The 21,964-nt window shown below is 48.8% G+C and overlaps 2 protein-coding genes across 4 annotated transcripts in view; both read right to left on the reverse strand.

Moving 5' to 3' along the window:
- The window catches only part of Svil (Supervillin), a 360,495-nt gene that overhangs the window by 204,058 nt on the left and 134,473 nt on the right, over positions 1-21,964 (reverse strand). The window lies entirely within an intron of this gene.
- LOC142572087 (uncharacterized) overlaps positions 11,083-21,964 on the reverse strand; it is a 40,106-nt gene continuing 29,224 nt past the window's right edge. The window contains exon 2 of the mRNA XM_075680931.1: positions 11,083-14,389. Within this exon, the coding sequence (XP_075537046.1) occupies positions 12,093-14,330 (2,238 nt within the window). The 5' untranslated portion in view covers positions 14,331-14,389 and the 3' untranslated portion in view covers positions 11,083-12,092. The remainder of the gene's footprint in view (positions 14,390-21,964) is intronic.

The raw sequence follows: 21,964 nt of genomic DNA on the forward strand, positions 1-21,964 counted from the left end.
TAACTGGTGAACGTTTCCGCCGTCTGCTGTGCTCGGGCGCGCAAGCGCTGTTCGGCGCGCAGCTTGCGAACAGCGGGTCGGCCGAACACTTCCGTAAAGGTTGTCTTGAAGACTGACCATGTGGGCACGTCACTTTCGTGGTTGTGAAACCACAGTTGGGCAACACCAGCCAGGTAAAAGATGACGTGAGTTAACTTGGCTGGATCATCCCACTTGTTGTGTGCGCTCACCCGTTCATATGACGCAAACCAGTCTTCTACGTCTTCGTCGTCTGCACCGCTGAAGACCTTGGGGTCCCGTTGTCGTGGAACGCCGGTGCAGGTGATGGACTGTGGCGTCGGTGCCGTTTGGGAGGAGCTGTCGGTCATGGCGGGTGGTAGCGTTCGTGATCTCAGCTCCAGGGTTTCAAGCGACGGGGTTTGAGTCCCAGCACCTCCACCAATTGAGAAAAGGTTTATTGGCGGCTCCTAATGTAAAGGCACAGCAACCGGGAACGGCGAAGCAGCCCGAAACACTGTCCAAACGGACGCCAGCAATCAACAGCGCGAGGCGAGACGAGCCGCGCGTTGGCGATGCGGCTGTGCCGCGAGGCGCGTCTTCTTCTTCACACATGTATTGCATACCTGATTAACTCAGGCAGGCTATAAATTATTATCATAATCATCATAATCATCATAATCATCATTATCATCATCACTGCACCGCCAATGTTAAAAAATTACTGCCGAACTGCCCAGCGGGATTTGATTTGTCATTTGTCAGACAGTGCATAAGCATTCTTTCCAGTCACTCATACACTCATATATATATATATATATATATATATATATATATATATATATATATATATATATATATATATATATATATATATATATATATATGTGTGTGTGTGTGTGTGTGTGTGTGTGTGTGTGTGTGTGTGCAGTCATAATAATAAATCTCGGTAGTCATAAGGCATTCTCATACATACCCTCATAGGACCCCATGGAGCGCATCGTACCACGCGTTACAGACAGACGGAAGGAGGGACGGAGTGGTTTCCGAAGGAAGTAGCCCTAGAATGCCTGCGCATTAAAGGTTTCTTTTTGCGGCCGCGTCGGCGCCCAGTTGTGCGTTGTCTCTAAGCAGACATGGACGTGCTCTCGCTGCTCGTGGCGCTCGCGCTGCGTCTGTTCCTCGGCGGCGCTCAGACGCGCTATGGTTCTTAATATTAATATGGGACCACATTAGCGCTACGCGTTCCGTCTCGCTGCTCGTGGCACTCGCACTCCACGTGCTCTTTCTCTCTAGGTACTCGTGGCATTGTATGTTGATCAGCAGCGCGTGGACTAGTTGGAGAACGGCAACGCGTAAACAACAACGCCGTTTTCCATAAACAGACCGATGCAGAGTAGCTTTTTGGCGACAGGAACACCAAGAAAGGCGAGCCTCTGCTGTGCCTGTCATTTTAGGGCGTGAACGGGCTTTATTAAAGATAATGGTCCGGCAGTTTTTGTTGTGAAATGAAATGTGAGCACAAGACGCAACTACAAACGCCAAGCAACAAGATCTTCTGCCACATCGAGTTCGAAACATGCGTGAGTTCAATGCAAAAGAAGCCAATGTGTTTGGAAATGCGTGAAACAAAAACGACTACTGTTTGCTTATTTCTTTCCGATCTAATAACATTCCTGGGAGGCTGAATGTCATTCGTATTTTAGGGTGGTGCATATGTATGCAAACGATCACTTTGTTGTGCTAGTGTGCCTCAGTTAACATGGGAACATGGGCGCGATGTTTTGTCCAACTGATCTCAATACCTTTGTGCAGTACAGTCGCATGTCTCACCAGGCCCAATCAATTTAAAGAGCCCCTGAAACGCTTTTTCAACATGGTAAGAAAACGCTGCCGATCTGTTAACGAAACTCCTGGGAACATATGAGCAAAATATTATCGCACTGAATGCTGCAGCGAAGTTGCAATCTTGTGTCAAAAGCAGTGAAAATCGCTTGCTCTCTCTTCCGCATTGTCGTCACGCAACGTCATCGGAGGCAGCTGTACACACAACAGTCATTGGCTGATTTCGCGATCGCGAGAATATTCTAAGTAATATAAGCATTGCTCATTTGAGCTAACTAAATGAAAAATATATGCGTACGCGATCTCAAAAGGCAGAATATACCTCTTTCATCTTTGCACTGCCGGTCTAAACATGAAAGCTGCGCGTTGCAGCGACTGCTATGCGTTTTTAGGTTCTGCAATCGCTAAATGTAATCTACATACGCAGCTTCTTTTTTTTAAAATGTTTTCTCCCTTGCTGTTCTAACAAGCAGCGATTTTTTTTCCTTTTTTGCAGCGTTCATTTGAGGAACCACCTTAATAAGTTAGTGTCATGCCGTGTAATCGGCGCCACTCCTTTCTGCAAAGGGTCCTTCAGAGTAACAAAATGGGGTTTGCTGCAAAGGACTTTACTTTTGCCCGCGTGTCAAGGGTACACAAGGCTAGGAAACGCTACTAGTAGACATGAGAGCAGTTGCGGACAAATTGGACAAATTTAAATACAAGGTACACTGCGGTGCCTTTCTACTATTTCTGAAAAATAACCGCCGTGCAAATTGCTCGAGCGGACAACTGACGTACAGGGCACGCAGACTCAAACCCGCGATAAATCACCGCAGCTTCTAGATGGCACTACGGAAGCGTCCGCCTATAAAATCAACATTTCGGTAGCCGCCGCGGTAGCTTTGTAGCTGAGGCGTTTCTTGAGGTCGCGGGTTCGAATCCGACCACGGAAGCCACACTTCGACGGGGGCGAAATGCAAGTAACGCTCGTGTGCTCGTATATTTAAGTGCGCGCTAAGGAATCCCAGGGGGTCATAATTAAAACGGAACTCACCACTGCCGCGTGCCTCAAAATTAGATTGTGGGCTTGGCACATAAAGCCCCATAATTTAAATAATGTCTTACAATTTCTGTCGAGATGCATTGCGGCGTGTGAGGCAATGACAGTACTAACTTCTAGCAGGTTATAAAATATGGCGCTCACCAACGCCTCAAGCGAAGGCGTCTCGCTGTGTGTTCTGTGTAGTATACACAAACACAAGTGGTGCACGCAAGTAACATTTAATATCAAATCACTACTCTAGTATTGCACTAAACGCTGATGAACTTACACATTCACCGTGAACATCACCGCCAAGTATCGTCAATCAACGTAAACTTCACAGAAAGCTTCACTTACAGCGAATCCCACAGTGCGTGGGATCCGCATAATTTTGTTAGAACAAAAACTTTCAAAGGCTTGGTAACATTAAAACTAAGTGCCTTACGATAAGCAGTGCGCAATTGCCAATTATGTAAAGTACAGCTGTCGCTCTGTCACGCGGCCGCCTCACAGGCTGCAGACAATGGGTATAATTTCCCGAAAACACCAATGCGATTTCCCCTTGTCATTGCCACCAAAACATACCATTGCAGTTACCGCGTTTCCGCCGTGCGCGACTAACCTCGACAATGCTTCTCCTCATTAGAATAAAAACAGGAACTGCGTTACGCAGGACGAGCGAGTAAAGAGCACAGGACAGAGCGCTGACTAGCAACCAAATTGTCCTGTGTAGCACTGTGCCTGCTTTTATTCTAAAGATGAGCCAACCAGCCCCATTGAACACATTGTTTCTCATCAGCTGGTCCAGCAGCGCGCTTCTTCCTGGAAAGGGCGGTATTCAGTGAACGCACCCGTACGTATATGCGTTGCTTACTAAGCTTTATCGGTGTGTACATAAGGGCCACTCAATTTACCGCACGACGCGGATCAAAAGAAAGCACGCGAACAGAAAAATGGGCGATTTCACTCGGCACAGTGTGGCGCTCGTCTCGCCTGAGTGTTAATTTAGGGGCATTACTCACTGTGCCGAGGGACGCGTGAATTCATCGCGTTTTTTCCGTCTTCCGCTCTCGCTCATCTTTTCGTGCCCTTTATCTGTCCCCCCAGCGTAGGGTAGCCAACGAGACGCTCTTCTGGTAAACATCGTTGCTTTCTCCCTTTCTTTCCTCCGCCTCCTACTAAAAGGTAGCGAGAAATACGCTGGTAATTGAGAGAAGAAACATGCGAGCCCGTTAGGCTTACAAAAGGAAAATAATTAATGACGGTGATCAAGTAATCCGCAACTCGCAGTGAGAACAGTGGCGATGATAACGATGGACTGGAAAAGACGTCAAGTGGCAATGTAATAAAGAAGCACGCCTGCTTCCTCGTATAAAGTGCCGGTGATATCTTTTTTTTTTCTCATTATACTTTACAGCAGAAGCCGGTTTTTGCCAAAATCTCCCACACACTTCCGTATGCAACAGAAATTACGACATCGCCTGACAGAGCGGCACCTGGCGTGCCTATATAGGCCTGTCTGCTTCGCGCCGAACGGGTGACCATTTCTAACTCATTTGCCCCTTTCACAAGAAATGAATCGTGTAGACATTCTCTACGCTTTCTCGTCTTGCCAACAAAGTTCAGGCGCTATCACAGCGGTCATCTTGAGATTGGCTGTCGATATCTATAGGGATCAAGGCACGCAGGCTGCTCGTGATGTCGGTGCAAGAAACGGTGACGCCATCTCTCACCGCTACGAAGACACACAGTTCGCGAAGACGGATATTACGCAACCGTTTCGTTGCAGAGAAATCGACATTTATTTAGCAGTGTAGCCGGCAGACGACAACCTCACTCGCCATTTCCTTGGATTGGCGTTGCTTCAGGCAGCCTACGCCAGCACACATGCTCTCTTCGTTCTGCATCAACGCTCGGACGCATAAAATCGGTTTTATAACTATTTCATAATTCGATCAACGTATCCTATATGTGTGAGTGTCTTGTGGTTGAACTTCATGCTTCTGTGACTATGTTTGATAATCGTGTATGCCTTCATCAGGAGCTTTGGCTGCTCCGACGGCAAAAAAAAAAAAAAAAATTGAACAGGGCGCTCTAGCATGCACCGCCAGAGAAAGCGTATGGCTGACAATCCTGTAGGGCCTTCCGAACGAGCAAGAAACGCTGCAGCGGTGCTGCGGGTCAAACTATATGCATATCTGTAAACACGCGCTAATAGGGATTTGAATATGCAAACGTATTTGGGGCTACTTTCACTGTTCCTTCTGTCGCAGCTTCTGCAATAACCTGCTTTGTTTCACAAATCAAATAGGTTATTTTTTTTTTTGTAATGCAGGAAGATTTGCTTTCAGGAAACGAGAAATAGTGGTGTGCTTGCAATGTAAAGTGTAGTAAAGGTTATGACGTTAATAAGAAAACTGGGAGGCCTGATCGTAAGTACCTATTTGAGGTTGGTATATCCGTAGTGACCTTACAATATAGCAACTTGAAGAAAGCGTTCACTCGAGCTTAGGTGAAAAGAGCTCCCCGAACTGTCGTTCCTAAATGATAGGGAAGCCCCAGGCAGTGTTGGTAACAAGCGAGAAAGTCACTAAATTTAGCCAATTTTTAGTCCCCTTACTAACTTTGCCTATTTGAAATCTTAGCGACATTTTTAGTGACTTGTTTTAGGGACGTAAACAGCCAGCAAGTTGCCGTAGCAAAGTTCCTCAAGGGAGTTTTGCTAAGTTCAATGTCTCGTTTCCATTTTATGCCAAGGGGGATAAATGGGGACAATAAGATATGCGCCTTCATTTGCCACTACTATGTATTACTATGAGAGCTTATTACTGAGTGATATATGCGTATCGAAACTGGTTTTGAAGGTAGATCACAATCTTGAGGTGTGTTGTCGTTTTAGTAAATCAGGGTTGCAGTTCCTTTTCACATTCCGACCGTTGGCTGGCCCCGCAGCAGATGTCCTTTAGAAAACGTAAAAAGTAGGACGCCTAGGAACAATTATGTAAGATCAAAACAGTCGGTTTCGCCCGAATGAGGAAGCATAGAGTGCGACAGCGAATTAGTGGACAGCTATACGAAGTGAGGATAGTAGTTTTATCGGCGGTATAAACTTGTAAACATAGGCATACTAATTAAATTAACAAGTATGGTGTCACGCGCGCACAAGCAGACACGAACACATCTCACTCGACGACCGCGGAAACTCGCTGTCGGAACGCTGCAGTGAGGAAACGCGGCAGCAGCAGCGAGCAAACCGACCTTCGTGCTGCCGCTAGCAGCAACGAGAAAACGCGAAACAGCGCAGCGCGGTCTCTGTACTCGTCACAGATGGGTTTCAAGATACAGCGGCCTGGCCGGGCGCGCGCGGCTGCCTGGAGTAGAACGCCCCCCCCCTCCTCCCCTTCTCCCTACACTTCCTCCGAAGCCTTGCGCGCGACGGAAGGCGGCGCGCTTCCTCCCCACTTTCCTCCGTTGCCTGCGCGAGATTGAGCCGCGATTGCCGGCTCGTCCTTGCCCGCTTTCACTCGTACATACAGCATACGGCGCATGGCGATATTATAGCCCTTGAACTTTATGTAGAACCTCACAGCGACGGGGGCAGAAATGCGCCTGGAGTGTCCATATAATTGCTATCGCAATAAAAAGACTAAATTGCCAGCAGGGGACCATCTCGAATTGCCGACATATCGCTAAAAATGGAGCGTTCCGAGCGGCGACCTGGGGAGTTGGTAAAAAGAAAAGAAAAATACCAGTGCTGGCCTAAGACCGAAGCTTCTTCAGTTTCCTGACGAAACCAAGTCCCCTTGCCGAAACCGAGGCTCAATAGGGACTGAGGCCTATCGCATTTCAACTCCATTTTCCAGTGACTCATCTGTCTTGTTTGGATTTTTTCCTGTGAAGAGCCAGTACAAGCTGTTGTGATGCTAAAGAAGATGGCTAATGATGTAAATGTCATTTGTGATGTAGCATGCAGCGAGCGCATTAAAGACGTACAAATTATACCACCGGAAACGCAGTACTCCTTCAAGACTTGAGCAGAACTGTAAGAAAGCCAAACTCTGAAATTTGTGAAAGCGTTCTCCGATACTCTTAAATGCAGATATACAAGATCAAAATACCGACAAAATTAACCCGGCTCCTGCCCGTGTTAGCATAGGTCCGCATCGGCCCAATACTAGAAGTTCGAATGGTGGTAGACGTCTAGCCCAATCACAAAAAAAAAAACGCAAATCATAATCGATACATTGGCACGTTTCTTTTTATTCTATTGGCATATATTATGTTACTCTGCTTGTCTGTTGTCTGCTTCACACACTTAATACATGACCTAACCCGTCTTCACTCACTTTTAATTTCCAATAGAATGAACGAATGAAGAAAGGAAGGAAAAAATCAAGAAATAAAGAAATGCTTTAAAGCGAAAGCTTTACTGGCCGCGAACTTGCGATTTCTCCGTGGCCGTGCTCCGAGGAGGCACATGACGTCACACCACGTTCCTCGTCGTTGCGTTCGCCTGCGCTCGCTTCGCCAGCTGCGCCGCATGCCTGATAACATGGAGTACTGAAAAGGAGAGCTCGCGTGCGCCGCAACCACAGTTGAGGCGGCAGTATGGACGGCAACACTTCTGATAAGCAGGAGGATGCCTGGAATCGACATCGGAACGAGATGAAGAGGAAACGAATCGCCCAGGATACAGACGAACAGCGCACCGAAAGACTGGCTAAATGCCGCAACATAGCTAAACAACCAGACTAACCTGGACTTGCAATCAAGATTAACCAAGGCTAACCATGGTATGCCTTATCTTTCGCTACGTATATCCTGGTATAGCCGAGCTAAGCCACTGCCATTTTTTTTAAACGCTGTTATGAGTTAGAGGTATCGTTGAAACACCATTTGCGCTATTCAATGACGTTCACCTATGTTAATGTCCCGCAATTTTTGCTGATGTCTTATTCACCGAGATCTCTTCTTGCATGGTCAGGGGCCGCCAATATTCCTTATCTCTATAAGGCAAATATGCAGCTACGGGCAGCTATACTATTGTACACCACAGTTTACAAATATAGCTCCCTTGCAAATATTTCCACAACGGCTAGACTAGTTTCCTTCATATTGTTTTTCAAGCCGTTTGAATTTACCTGTACTGGTCCGAAGTCATTTATATGCGTTATTTCTGCGGTAACGGTATCTAGCGGCGGCGCCGTCTGCGGGAGTGGAGACGTACTAGCCCATTTGCGTTACGAGCCTTATCAGCTACGCTCTGCCGACTATATAGAGCCGAAGAACATCTCTAAAAATGACAGCACGAAGGGCGTAAACGCATGCTCGTGCAATGTACAGCGAAGCAAAATGGGAGACAGACAACCGGAGCGTCCCTTGTATAACCTTCCTCACCAATGTAAGGCGTGCCGCTTTCACGAGGCGCTACGTTTGTCTGTTTCCTAGTTTTCTTCGCTGTACGCTGCATGTGCATGCGTTTACGCCCTTCGGGCTGTCATTACGCTGTGCCAACTCGCCCAGCAACAAGTTCGGCTAGATATCTGTCAAAAGCTACCGCCGGTAGCATGTCATAGCACTGACTAAAGGACGATAATATCTGCAAACACAAACGCCATTACCATATTAATATAGACGCGGCCTGTAGCAGTTCTCTGGATACGTTGAAACGCAGCGGGTCCGCCTGACCTTTTTCGTTTTCTCGCGTAACTTGGACAGCTTTCTGCAATTGCTGATTGAGGCACTTTGTAAGTTAACTGTAGATTTCCGCATTCGTATTCACATATACATATTTAGTGAAGACCTGCTCGGTTTTTTCATGATTCACCCTAGAAAAGACTCGAGGGAGCCGTGTTTTCCGACAGGCTTGACTTCAGGGAATTACCTATATATTTAAGTAAGTTATACAGAGAAACCAGGTGTACTGTAAATTAAAGTAACGATAGATAATGCCACAGTGTTGCCTGCTGAACAAAAAACGAAACCGCCATCTCCGTAAGCACCGCGAATAACAGAAAAAAAAGCAAGAAACTTCGCACTTGCGGAGTACGATAATAGAAAGCATTGAAAGATGTGGCGAAAGGAACTTTATTGGGACACTAATAAGAGAAAAAAAGATACTTCAGCTGCGTTAGTAAATTAGCCTTTTACAATACCAAAAGAAAAAATTACCGACGATTACGTTACTTCCTAATGCGAAATTTGAGCGCAGCAAATAAGCTGTTTCACCTTTTCGATAGATTGAGGCAAAGAAATCGAGCAACACATGTATGCGCTATCACAGAATTTTTTTTTATTTTTCACACGTATTCCTTTAACAAAGACTCCACTAACAGTTCTTGACAGTCATGAAGGAAGCTTTGTGGTTGGAGAAATAGACTGATATATGTTCGACTTGGTACACCAATGCTTGATTCTCAAAGACGAGATCTATACAAGTGCCTCGCGAGGTTGTCACAGCCGTGGGACGCGTTACGAGCGAGAGGAACGGGATGTTCTCCCGCATAAGTGTTAGGAAATTGCTGTTTGTCTTTATGTCAAGCCGCCACCGATCTGGCTCTCTGATTGCCACCGCACAGGGCGAACGGCAGCGGCAATTTCGGCTCGGGCGGTGCACATATACAGATCCGCCGCCACCGATCTGGCTCTCTGATTGCCACCGCACAGGGGTTGCATTGGAGGAGGAGCGAAGAAAGGAATTAAGTTCGAGCCGGCGCTTTGACAACCGGAGACTCGCAGGAAGAGGGGGGAGGGGGGCGGCGTGTACACCCAGCGGCAAACGATGGGGGCAGAAGCGCGCGCAGCAAGCGGACAACACGATAAAGGGAGGAGGGAAGAGATAGCAGCGACTGATTGATGCCGCTGACGCCGATAGTGAGTCAACCCCAGCTGCGGAGTTGGTTTCAGGGACAACGCCGCCGATGCCGACACAAACAATATGATACCCTCGCTTCCGCAGCGCTAAGAACCAGGTCTAGCCGTGGGAAGGTGGTCACGTATTCGTCGACGTGCCGGGGCCTACGTGAAATAACCGGCGCGTCGGCAACTGAAGAGCACCCTATCCGCCACACAACAACAGGGGGGGGGGACCCTTTCCTCCTCTTTCTGCATGGCGGCGACGGTGTTCTATGCAGTCACGTTATCTTGACTCTCTAGCGGCGTCAGCGGCATCCAGCGGTATCAGTCGGTCGCTGCTAGCGCTGGGGGGATGAAAGGGGGGCGGAGCTGGTTACGAGGCCGACGACAACGCCGACGACGACGCGAAACCCAGGAACGGACGCCAAAGAGCTGCGCTCTAAAAAAAGCCGCTCTTTTTGCACGAAGACAGTTGGAAAGTGAGAAAACATGCTAAAACGAGAAACGGGCTGCGACGCCGCCTTGAAATTCCCGCACTACCTCAGCCGCGAGGTCATGGATTCTTATTATGCCATCTGCCCAGGCCTAGGTAAACATTTATCGGCAGACAGACAGACAGACAGACAGAGAGAGAGAGAGAGAGAGAGAGGACTACATTATATTCTAAAAGGCTGAAAATATATAAAGTTTCAATAACATTTGCTGAACCGCCAGCGGCCGAAATGCGCAAAATTCTTTAGCAGTGCGCGACGTCACACTGACGTAGTACGGCCTTGGGGGTTTCCGACGCGAAATTCTAATATAAAAGTTTTACCGTCGTTTTATCTTCCAATAATCAACGCGTTACCGCGAAATTAACGATTGTAGAGTTTTGAAAGAACATTTTTTCGATCTAAACAGATTGGGTGTTTCTCTTTCGCTTCCCTTTAAATGTAGGGCTTATAATTCGTGCTTTCGAAAAGCAACGGGATAAGTTCAATAAACTTAATTTCGGCTTCTGTTCCAGCTTGCAGAGCCGCCGACTCACCTTTTTCGCAGCTATAGATAGAGATGCAAAGCTTCAGCTGTAGCCTCCTGCGAGTCCGTAGTTCATCCATAGACCAAGACAGTTTGTTCTTTAGTAGACATATAATCATCCTAGATAGTTTTCTGTTTTATCTTTATGCGGGTGCTATTGCGCTTTCCAGTCATTAAGTTTATAATGAGATCAACTCAGGAAGGTGTCCAAATCATTCCAGGTGTAGCTCCGCTCCGCTGACACGCAAAGCATACCAATGTGTAAGGTAAGATAATGACATTCGTATGCTGAAACACGGCGTTATCCTGTTAGTGTGCTACAGGCACAAGAAGTTGCACATGAGTCAACAGCACTAATTTTCATTGGCACTCAGTACATACACATTTGCAGACACAAGCACACACAGTCGCTAACACGCCAAGAGTTAGGAACTAGCGTCGTACAAAGATATACCATCAAGCATGACATATATCTCACACCAGCTCATAAAAAAACAACTATATGTATATACAAAATATATTCCCACACCTTCCGACAACACTGTCACTGGGTATCTTATATCTTTACAGAGATCTAATATAACATGTTCGCTTTTTCTGTTATCGTAATACTCTCTTTGTTAAGTCTTTATTTCTCTACATGCTTTGGTATCATAGCTCCTTAAGTTCCTACAATCGTGTATCGTAGAAACGCGTATAAATCATTGTATAAAAGTATAAAAACATGAGACACTATTGCACAGACAAAAACTAAGTGTCCTCTGGCCGATCCTGCCCAAAATTAGATGCGAGCTGTACAAATGACGAGCGGAGCCTCGCTCTGCTAGACTCTGTTGTTCCAACGAAAATATTTCTCGGCGAACACAACGAACGCTTGCTTAATAAATGGCAGTAATCATTGACAAACGGGGAAAATAAGAAAACCAACACGGGAGAAACGTAATACTTCGCCACAAACTTTAGAATTCAGTTCTGTAGACAGAAGTCACAAGCATTATTGACCACTGTCGCTGCAACGCCGCACAACATTCACTCAGGCCGCCAACAGCACGCAAAAGCTCGTAAGTAATGCCAGGCGACGCTTGACAGTCACAGCATCGCGAACGGCGCAGGTCGGATCACCACCATGTCAGTGCAATGGTGCAACACGCAGCAGATCAGTACACAAGCTCATTAGGCACAAGTGGAGGCGCACGCATACACACGAACACACACACACACGACCTTCCACTACACTACAGGGCAGCTCCAGGTGTGCGAGGGCGTTAAGTGGGGGCCAGCCGTTGTAGTATATAAGACGGCATGCGCAGTTTCACTTTGGGTTGGTTACTCGAGTTAGACGCCGGGTGAGAAATCATGCCGGGATGCGAACTCCTGTCCTGAGTCGCCGCTCACCTGGTGTCGGTACCGGAGGAGGGGTCAGGGAAGCGAGCAAAGCGTCCAGCTGACAGTCTTCCATTGGGACAATCTTCTTACGTTGCCTGGCGGCGCTCCAGTCTGGACCGTTCGCGGCGTGGTGATTGGTTCCAGGAGCAGAGCTAGGCGCGTGTGTCACGCCTTCGTCAAGGCGCTTCCATCGCTGGGACTCCTTCTGCAGCGCTTCCATTATGCTCGTCATGCTTTGGGACTTATCGTGCTGCTTATCAGAAGTCGAGGACGCCTTGGAGCCGACGCTGACCGACAGCGCGCGCGTCGAGCGCCGTGCGGCTAGTGATACGGCGGGGTCTTTCCTCAAGTTCCTGAAGGCCATGTCGTCTCGCACCAAGTCCGGATGAACCTTTGGCCTAGTGAGAGGCCGTGGCGCGTCGGGAGGCTTTGCTCTAATGTAGTCACACGCTGTGCCTTGAGTCGGAAGCAACGGGATACCGAAAGGCGGTTGAGGCGGTGGAACGCGTAGCGCATCGGCTTGAGTATAGTTTCGGTAGCACATGTCGTCCTTCTCAATATCGGGCTCGCCAGAGAGGGACACGTCCATAAGAGCAGGATGAACATGAAGTGACGGCGTGAATGCTGCGGAACAAAGCATGTAACTCACGTCCTTACGCGGTGGCGGTGTATGCGCTCCGTTCCTCGCTGGCGGCTGCGGCTGGGCTAGGCGGCGGTTAGCGAGGTCGTCAGCCACCTTGTCAGGAATTGCCGAGCGCCTAATGGACGGGGCTCGTTGTCGCAAACTCGATATGAAGGACATGTCGTCACTGCAGCTTCTCTTTAGTGGATAAGCCACCTCTGGTAAAACGGTGTCTGCGCCCGGGCGGTTGAGTTGAAACTTTGTCGGCAGATCTCGTCGCTCGGCGCGATACAGCAGGTCCTCGTCCTCGTTCAAGCGCAGGCTGTTATAGATCTCTTCAAGTTCGTTCAGCGCAGTCTCGAGGTTCGCCGAGGAGCGCCTGTCTCTCTCGCGCTGAATGACGTCGTCCAGACGACGCCTTGCAGCTTCGAGGCTGCTGGTGTTTCCTGTCACGGGACGCTGCCGGGGCACAGGTGGGGGAACATCTCTCGTCTTTTCGACGACCATGGAGAGAGGTCGGGGTCGCCGGGGAGGCGTGTCCGACCTCGGCGTCAAGTCTAGAACCTCCGCAGAAATGGACGCTCGTCGATGTCCGGGCGCCAGGCCAAAGAACCTCATGTCGGTCCTCTGAGGATCGCTCATATAAGCCCCAGCCGAGTCAGGTCTGGGAGGGGCTTGATCGGTGTAAGAGTACGCTGGTCCACGGACTCGCGCTTTGATACCATGAGCGGGAGTCAGGTCCGCGTAGCTGTAGAAGCTACTATCTTTCCGCTCTGAACCAATTCCGCTGTCTTCCAGGCGCCATTGTTCAAAAGAAGCTGAATGCCTCCTGGGCTTTGTTGTTTGCAGGGAAGATTCCCTCGTGAGTGCCCTGGAAGGGGTTCGCCTCGGTGGCGGCGTAGGCGCGCGGCCGAGGCTTGGACTAGACGCAACTGACTGTGAACTCACTCCCGAGTCCTGAGGAGAAGGTTGTACTGGCGCAGCTGGTCCCTGGAACGTTGTGGTCACCGTAAGCGGTGTGACGGCCCCCGCCCTGCGAACCATGTTGTTGGGCTCCTGGTAAGCCTTGCTCTCTTGCCAAACGGGAACCAGCGGACGCGGAGGTGCAGAGCTTTCGCGCGACCTCCTTCTGGGCCTGGTTACCTTGCCGTTCTCCCGACAAGTGACGTCTTCGTCTTCATCGGAAGACGAGCCGCCGCCGTACTGGCTTCGCTTGGCTTCGACCCTCGCTTTCACGGCGTCCAGGCGTTCACGACGAGTGAGGCTCTCTGTGGAGCCTTTGACACAGCTAACAGACAAGCCGGAGCAGGCCGCCGCAGCGTCGAGTCTCGCAGGGCTGTTGCGATAAGGAGATCTGGTAGCTTCGACGCCAGCGCTGTGAGGACGGTGGAACTCGAGCGACGAGCAGGATGTGTCCGAGCTGATGGAACTCTCGTCTACTGAACTGTCCCTGCGCTTGCGCCCGTCGGCTTTTCCATTCTCCTGGGATTCCTCCCGTCTCAAAGCCGCGAACAGAGATCTCGGGTCTATGGGTTGTCGGTTGGGCAGGCTCCTCGATTTCGCCTGCACAACTGACCGCGACATGGGTGTACAGCGGGACCCGTCGGCTGGCCCACCCTGCCGGCCGGCAACGCATCCTGCCCCTACGTGGAAAGGCACAAAGAGAGAGAGAGAGGCAATCAGCGAAAAGTAAACAGGAGTGTAAGGCGCTGTTAAGAAAGCTACCCGTCTGCTCACTCGCGGGGTCGCTTTTGCACTCAGCCGCTCGTTTTCCAAAAGGTTCACTGACCGAACAAGTTCAACAGAAAGCGTACAAAAGCAACTATACGGCCGTGCGCTTTGCAGCCTTTCCCTTACTATGGTCTGAAAAGTATTGAAGCACTCTGCTATGATTTTTCCGTATTTTTGATCGCAAGCTTATATTCTTCACAGTTTGGCACTATTGCGATATGCCCAGGCTGAAACGCATTTTGCTAGTTTGTATAACCTGTGACACATATCCAGACGAAGTAATGCTGCAGCTATAACAGCACTGCACGAAATTCCAATATGCTGCGTTTGGTAGTTACCAGATAAATATGCGTCTTCTTTATACGTTCACTTTATGTGTTTTAGTCTCAGCGCAGAGCAAGCCGTGCAATAGACATAGCTTTTTCATAATACAGACGTTGTAATAGGCGCGTGCCCTCAAGCGTACTGATGAAATGTCGCCAGCTACGAATTGAACGGCGTACGAAAGTAATAACAATAATTGCGCAAAAAAATCGTTCTATATGCCAGTCTTTTTCACATCTCTCTAAAGATGTTTCAGTACGCGAGTGTATTTAAAGCACAGACGCCCACTGCGTGAATCGCAACCGGCCAGCACACTTTCGCCTCTTTTAACAAGGCTCGTTTACCTTTCGTTTTTCCTGTGAAGACAACGTGAGAGGTGAATAAATAAACACAAGTGCTCACTCCAGCCCTATAGGAAAATAACAAGTTTAAAAGAATGAAAAATGCTCGCATGTGTTATTATTTATTACGTACTTCTCAGTTTGTATATATCGCTACCATTAATCAACACACACACACACACACACACACACACACACACACACACACACACACACACACACACACACACACACACACATATATATATATATATATATATATATATATATATATATATATATATATATATATATATATATATATATATATATATATATATGGCGCTCTGCAGTGTAGGCAGCAACCACAACTACGTTACAATATCGTTTAAGCGTCGATTACAACGTGTCCAGTAACAGTTTCATATTGCAGGACATTTTTTCTTCGTATTCATAAGCTTTTCCTCCCCCTACTTCTTCATAAAGTTAAATCGTAACACTGCAGTTAGTGCCACATCATCCAGCACCGAACACCCTGCGCCCGGTAACAAATTTTCTGCACCGGAACAAAATATAGAACTGATTCTGTGAGCACTGTCACACAGTCTGCAAAGGCGTTATAGAGTCCTATACAATGTAAGGATCGACGGAGTAAGGATCGATGGCGAATATCTCAGCAACCTTCGGTTTGCCGATGACATTGTTCTATTCAGCAACAATGCAGACGAGTTAAAACAAATGATTGAGGACCTTAACAGAAAGAGTGTAAGAGTGGGGTTGAAGATTAATATGCAGAAGACAAAGATAATGATCAATACCCGGGCAAGGGAACAAGAGTACAAGATCTCCAGTCAGCCTCTAGAGTCTGTGAAAGAGTACGTTTACCTAGGTCAATTAATCACAGGGAACCTCGATCATGAGAAGGAAATTCATAGAAGAATAGATATGGGTTGGATCACATACGGCACACATTGTCAGCTCCTGACTGGAAGCTTACCATTATCATTGAAAAGGAAGGTGTACAATCAGTGCCTTTTACCAGTGCTGACACATGGGGCCGAGACCTGGAGACTGACAAAGAAGCTTGAGAACAAGTTAACGACCGTGAAAAGAGCGATGGAACGAAGATTGTTAGGCATAACGTTAAGAAACAGAAAGAAAGCGGTTTGGATCATAGAGCAAACGGCATTAGAGGATATTCTAAGTGACATCAAGAGAAAAAAAATGGAGCTGGGCAGATCATGTAATGAGCCGGTTAGATAATCATTGGAACATTAGGGTTACAGAATGGGTACCAAGAGAAGGGAAACGCACTCGAGGACGGCAGAAGACTAGGTGGAGCGATGAAATTAGGAAATTTGCGGGCGCTAGTTGGAATCGGTTGGTGCAGGACAGGGATAATGGGAGATCGCAGGTAGAGGCCTTCGTTCTGCAGTGGACATAAAACAGGCTGATGATGATGATGATGATGATGATGATGACACAGTGTGCACGTCCCGCCACTACATTCTATATCACACAGTGCACAGTGACAACTTGTCACACAGTCCGGCGTCTCATAACGCAGCAGCGCCTTCACAGCACTTCGCGCCGATGTTCGTGTGGGTTGGTTTCTAAAAATTTTGTTTTTTACGTTCTTTTCTTCTTCTTTCTCTCATCTTTCGACAACCACAGATACCCTCTGGATAACCTCCCTGTTCTTTCTTTGCCTTCATCTCTCTTTTTTTTCTCTCTCTCTCCCTCTGCGCCGGCACGCTACAAAGCTTCAGCCCTTCATACGGGAAGCCACGCCTCTATGTATTGTGACGCTTCCTAAGGCGCGGCGGGGGCCACGACAATAGCCCGAAGCGATAAGCAACCTTGAGCTTGAACGAGACACACAATTACACAAGGCCTGCCACAGAGACCACTGTCAAGGGTTTCCCCCACCGGCCGACGCCATGCGCACACGCAAATCCCTATGACGCCGCCGACAAGCAGCCCTGCCGGGGAGTGAAGAAAGCCCATCCGCCGCAAGCAGGGACGGCTTTTGTGCCCGATGGTCGCCCCATCTCACAAGACAAGTTTCCGAGCAGACGTCTTCAGAAGCAGAATAAGAAGAAAAGAGAAGCAGGAAGAGTAAACTGTTTTCCCCGAAGGTATACGTGTTCAACCTTTCGCAAACTTCACCTGGAACTGGCAATCTCGTTATGCTTTCATTTGGATCTCCGATTCTTGGGTACAGCCACAATGATGTTTCTGCCGCCGTCCGGGATTTCATTATTTGATTCCAAGCAACTGACCAGCTAAATTTTCTTACTTTCATTTTCTTTCAGCAGAGTCTTCAACTCGTGTTAACTCGATTAACTTTCCGTAAATGCAACATAAGATGTATCATTTGTTGCAAATTTGTAGCGGAAATAAAATTTTATGGTAATTTAGGAAAACAATCAACGGAGAGAACGCCGTTCTCGATAGGTTCAGCAGCGCAGAAATCTGAGCTGATGCATTTTCATTTTCATAGCGGTAAGTGTTACAGCTATTTTCAGCTCTCGACGGCGCCCGCCAGTGTTAATGACTCATATCACCTTCATGACAATTATGCCAATAAATATATAATCAGTTAAACGCCACCTAACGAGGTAAAGATAGCATCGAGAGGTTACTTCAAAAGCTTCAAGTTGTACAGGAGGGCTTCCAACGCGAAACCAACCAATTATCACGGCACTTCTTCTTAGCGCGATGCAGTATACATCGCCCATCGAGACGAAAAGTAATAGCGTCTATATTTTCAACGCGACTGCACAGGAATTGTTTTTCATCATACGCCAGCTTTCGTCTCGATAGCGCGAAACGTAACTGCAACTGCAAACAAGTGCGTCAGCGCGTCGCCAAACCGAACAACGCATAACAAAAAGTATACGATACGAATGCGAAGGGGAGGCTGACCACGTTGTGCCTAACGCGACACCACTTGTTATCGCGCAGCGTACACGGCTCGTTTCTCCGAATGGCGCACACACTAAAACGTGAGAGCAGGGGGAAGGGGGGGGGGGGGGCTGCGAAGAACGTTCTCGCACCATGCCTCGCTCAACCCTTAACTGCACGCGTTTACGACATGCACTTCCGCAAATAATAAGAACAGCAGCGCGACCGGCAGCAGCCGGCGTATACAAACAGCCACGCGTGCTATACGCGGTGTCGGTGGCCGCCCGCGCGCCCGCGCCAGACGCTGGGAGCCGGGCGCAGGAATAAATAACCGGCGCGTTATTTCGGCCCCGTCGTCCGGCCGGGGGGAACGAATTGCCCGGCCGCTCGGGTCGTGATCGGGCGCCAGGTGCGCCCTCCGTCCGATCGCTACGCCCGTTACGCGTACGCCCGCCTCGGCTTGCCGGATCATTCACGCTGGGGAAGAACAACAGCCACCGCCGCGGGGCGAAGGACCCCGAGGCTTACGACCGAGCTTCGACGCAGAAAACACCGAACGCAACTCGGCGGCGTTGAAAGGACGCGAACGGTGCCTCGTACGCGGGTGAGGTGAAACCGTTTCCTTGCACTTTCGCGAGCGAACTGCGTGTACACCGTTTGGAACAACACAACGTGACGTTCGTCTTTTTGTAATTTTTTTCTTAGGCGCAATAACAAAGCGACAAGAACATATAGAAGACGGGGCAAGCGATTATCCTGTCTTTGTTCTTCCTTTCTTAATTTTCCTGTTCTGAGGCGAAGAAAAAACAGGAACGTCGATGTCATCGACTGATCTGATACTGACCTCATAGAATGAGCGCAGCGAGGCATGACGTACACGCCGTATAGTAGTGGGCTCCGGGTTTATTGTTGTCCCGCCCGGGTTTTCGGTTTCCCAAACATCCACCCAAACCTAAGCATACGGATGTTGTTGAATTCTGCTCCCATCGAAATGCGGCCGCCGCGGCCTACAAACGAACGTTCGACGAAAGCTTGAGGCATACATTGCATGAACACAATATTAAAGCTGGCATTGGGGCATTGACTGGTTCGTACCATAACTTGGGGCAAACAGTGAGCGACAAGCTTTCATATAATTTAATCCATTTGTTCGGCACAGTGACTGATCCTTAAGAACAACTAAACGCAAAGGGACAATGTGCACCTTTAATATATTCTGTCCCGTACTTATTTTTGTTTTTCATAAAATGTTTCCCATAATCTCGTTTCACTGCGTATGATGTAAACATTGTTGTCGATGTTTCGGAGAAATTCATTTTAATTTCTGGGGTCTTGCGTGTCGAAACTACTACACGGTTATGAGGCACGCCGTAGTGGGAGTCTGCGGACTAATCTTGAATACGTCGGGTTCTTTAACGTGCACCCAATGCACGGTACGTACACGGGCATTCCTGAATTTCGGCCCCATCGAAATGCTGCCGCCGCGGCCGGGGTTCGATCCCGCTCCCTCGGGCTTAGCAGCGCAACGCCAAAGCCGTAAGAGGCCGCGTAGGGCGAGTATAAAAGGAAAAAAAAAGTATCGTTATGCTATAGGTATTGCAAATACACAGCTGAAAATGTTTTGGTCAATATGATTAAGAACCCCCCATTACGAAAAGACACACAAAAAAAAAAACGCGCAATTTCGTTGTGACTACGTCCGCCAGCAAGTAGCGCTCTGCATCGCAACCACTGTCGTAGCCTCGTCACAGTACTGCTGCGCCTGTTGGTCAATTAAGCGCGTCCTGCGTGCAAATTTCGACAACTTGTTTAGTTGTCACTTTCTGTCACGTCCGACCTTCTTTGTGTACGGGGAGCGGATTCCTTTTCAAATCCTTTGCCTGGGCTCTTCGTTTGCGCCCCTCCGCACGTTTGCTGTGTTAAATAAAATTTAACTTGATTTGAAGCAGCGACCTCACGTCTGACTTGATTTGAAGTAGCCATCGCGAAATACTCTGAGAATATGAAGCACTCCAAATGCGCGCGCGCGCGCGCGCGCACACACACACACACACACACACACACACACACACACACACACACACACACACACACACACACACACACACACACACACACACACACACGCACGCACGCACGCACGCACAGGGCGTGTCTGTAGATATGTTGCGTCAGCGGTTCCGACTTGCAGCATACAACACGCCGCACGGGCGGCGCCTTCACACGCCGACGCCACCCAACTCGACGCTGGCTCTCCGAAAAAGCCGACGCGTTCTCGCTTGAATGAAGACCTGGAGGCGTGCCGCGCGCGCGGCGGCTATGCCCTCAGACGCAATTTTGTAGTGTTTGTAATAAGGCGTAAGGAGAGGCGCCCAGGCAAAGTGACGCCGGCGCTAGCATTCTTTCTTTTCGTTCCCATATACCCGTCATCGTCTCTTCAGGATGCCGCAACAGTTGCGCGCAACTTCATCTTGCTGACAACTCGCTCGCGTATACAGCTAGCTGGCTAGCTAATTACACGAAGCACACGAAAAACAGGGTCATATACTCACGTTTGCATCATTACGTCACCGTTCGAACAAACTCGTCCGTTTACATAATCGACGTCGCCTGCGCGCTCGCTGTTTGCAGTACCTCAGAGCGCACACCCCCACACGGCCCTCGGAGAACGAGGAAAAACAAAGAAAAATGAAAAAAAATGAAGAGAAAGAAACGGTGGAGAGGAGGGAATGGCGGCAACGCTGTAGCAAAGAGTCGAGCCAATGCGCACCCAGAGGCGAAGGCCAAAGAAATATTTCGCCAACCGACCCAGCGTCGTGAACTGGCGATGAAATTCCGAGGACTGAACTGAAGTTTACCGCTTAGAGCCTGCTGCTATTCCAACAGATCTCGCATAAGAAATAGTAAAAAGATGGCACAGAAGCCTGAAACCTTCGCCCATTTCCATTAAATATAGAAACGAACCCCCTCCCCTCCACCCTCCCTCCCGGCATTTGTGCCCCCCTCCCAGTAAGGAACGCCTCTAGCATGCATGATTTGAGAACTTTTCGACTCCCCATGTTTTACAGCGCCGTCTTTTTTGTTTGTTTGTCGGCTGGTTTGATCTATGTTGAAGAGCAGTCGGCGCCACTTTAGGGCGCCAACCTGTCTTTCAATTCACATATGTATAAAAAATGTATAGTAAGTGCGGTGGGCAGGTTTACCAGAATAGCTTCCAAGTTGCTACTCCACGCTGGTAGGCGAAAGGCCGGGGAGGGGGGGGGGGGGAGGGGCGGGCTGAATGAGTAGAAAAGGTGTTAGCCGCACTCGTAAACCTCTCACAACAGGTTGTCTATTTTCCTTTCGTATGCCGATAATCCATCGACACAGTAGCACGATAGGTGTAGGGCGCTCGCGTTTGTTGCAGATGGTCGACGACTGAGGCCGTTGCTACGAAGTCATACCGCACTCAAGTCCACTCCGTCCTCACATTTCGTTCGATTTTTGGAGTCGGCAACACGCGGATAAGTACATAATTTTCTCCAGCGCACCATCGTTATACGCGCCCACTGGCATCAGCGTCGGCGCCGACGTCTGCGGAGCAAACGTGCGCGAGGAAATTGAGCTTTCAACCTTTCCTGCCCCCTTCGCTGACAGCCCGAGCGGCGGCGACAGATGCGGGCTGTGGCGAAAGGAAGACAAACGGAGCCGCACGCTGCGGAGGTCAAGTAAACGGCCGACCTATAGCGAAGGACGCGCCAGAAGATTGAAATGAAAAAAAAAAAAAAGGAATCTTTCCTGGAAGCGCTAGTTGTAAAGCAACGAACAGGCGTACTAGTCAAACGGACTGCAGCCTGTGGGTCGACGTGTTTCGAAATAAACGGGAGACAAATAAAAAATACGCAAAGCTTCCTCTGACGGTCTAACGGGAACTGCCACTTCCCGTCAAGTATATAG

The sequence above is a fragment of the Dermacentor variabilis genome, chromosome 2 (assembly GCF_050947875.1).
Source record: "Dermacentor variabilis isolate Ectoservices chromosome 2, ASM5094787v1, whole genome shotgun sequence".
NCBI classification, from domain to species: Eukaryota; Metazoa; Arthropoda; class Arachnida; order Ixodida; family Ixodidae; genus Dermacentor; species Dermacentor variabilis.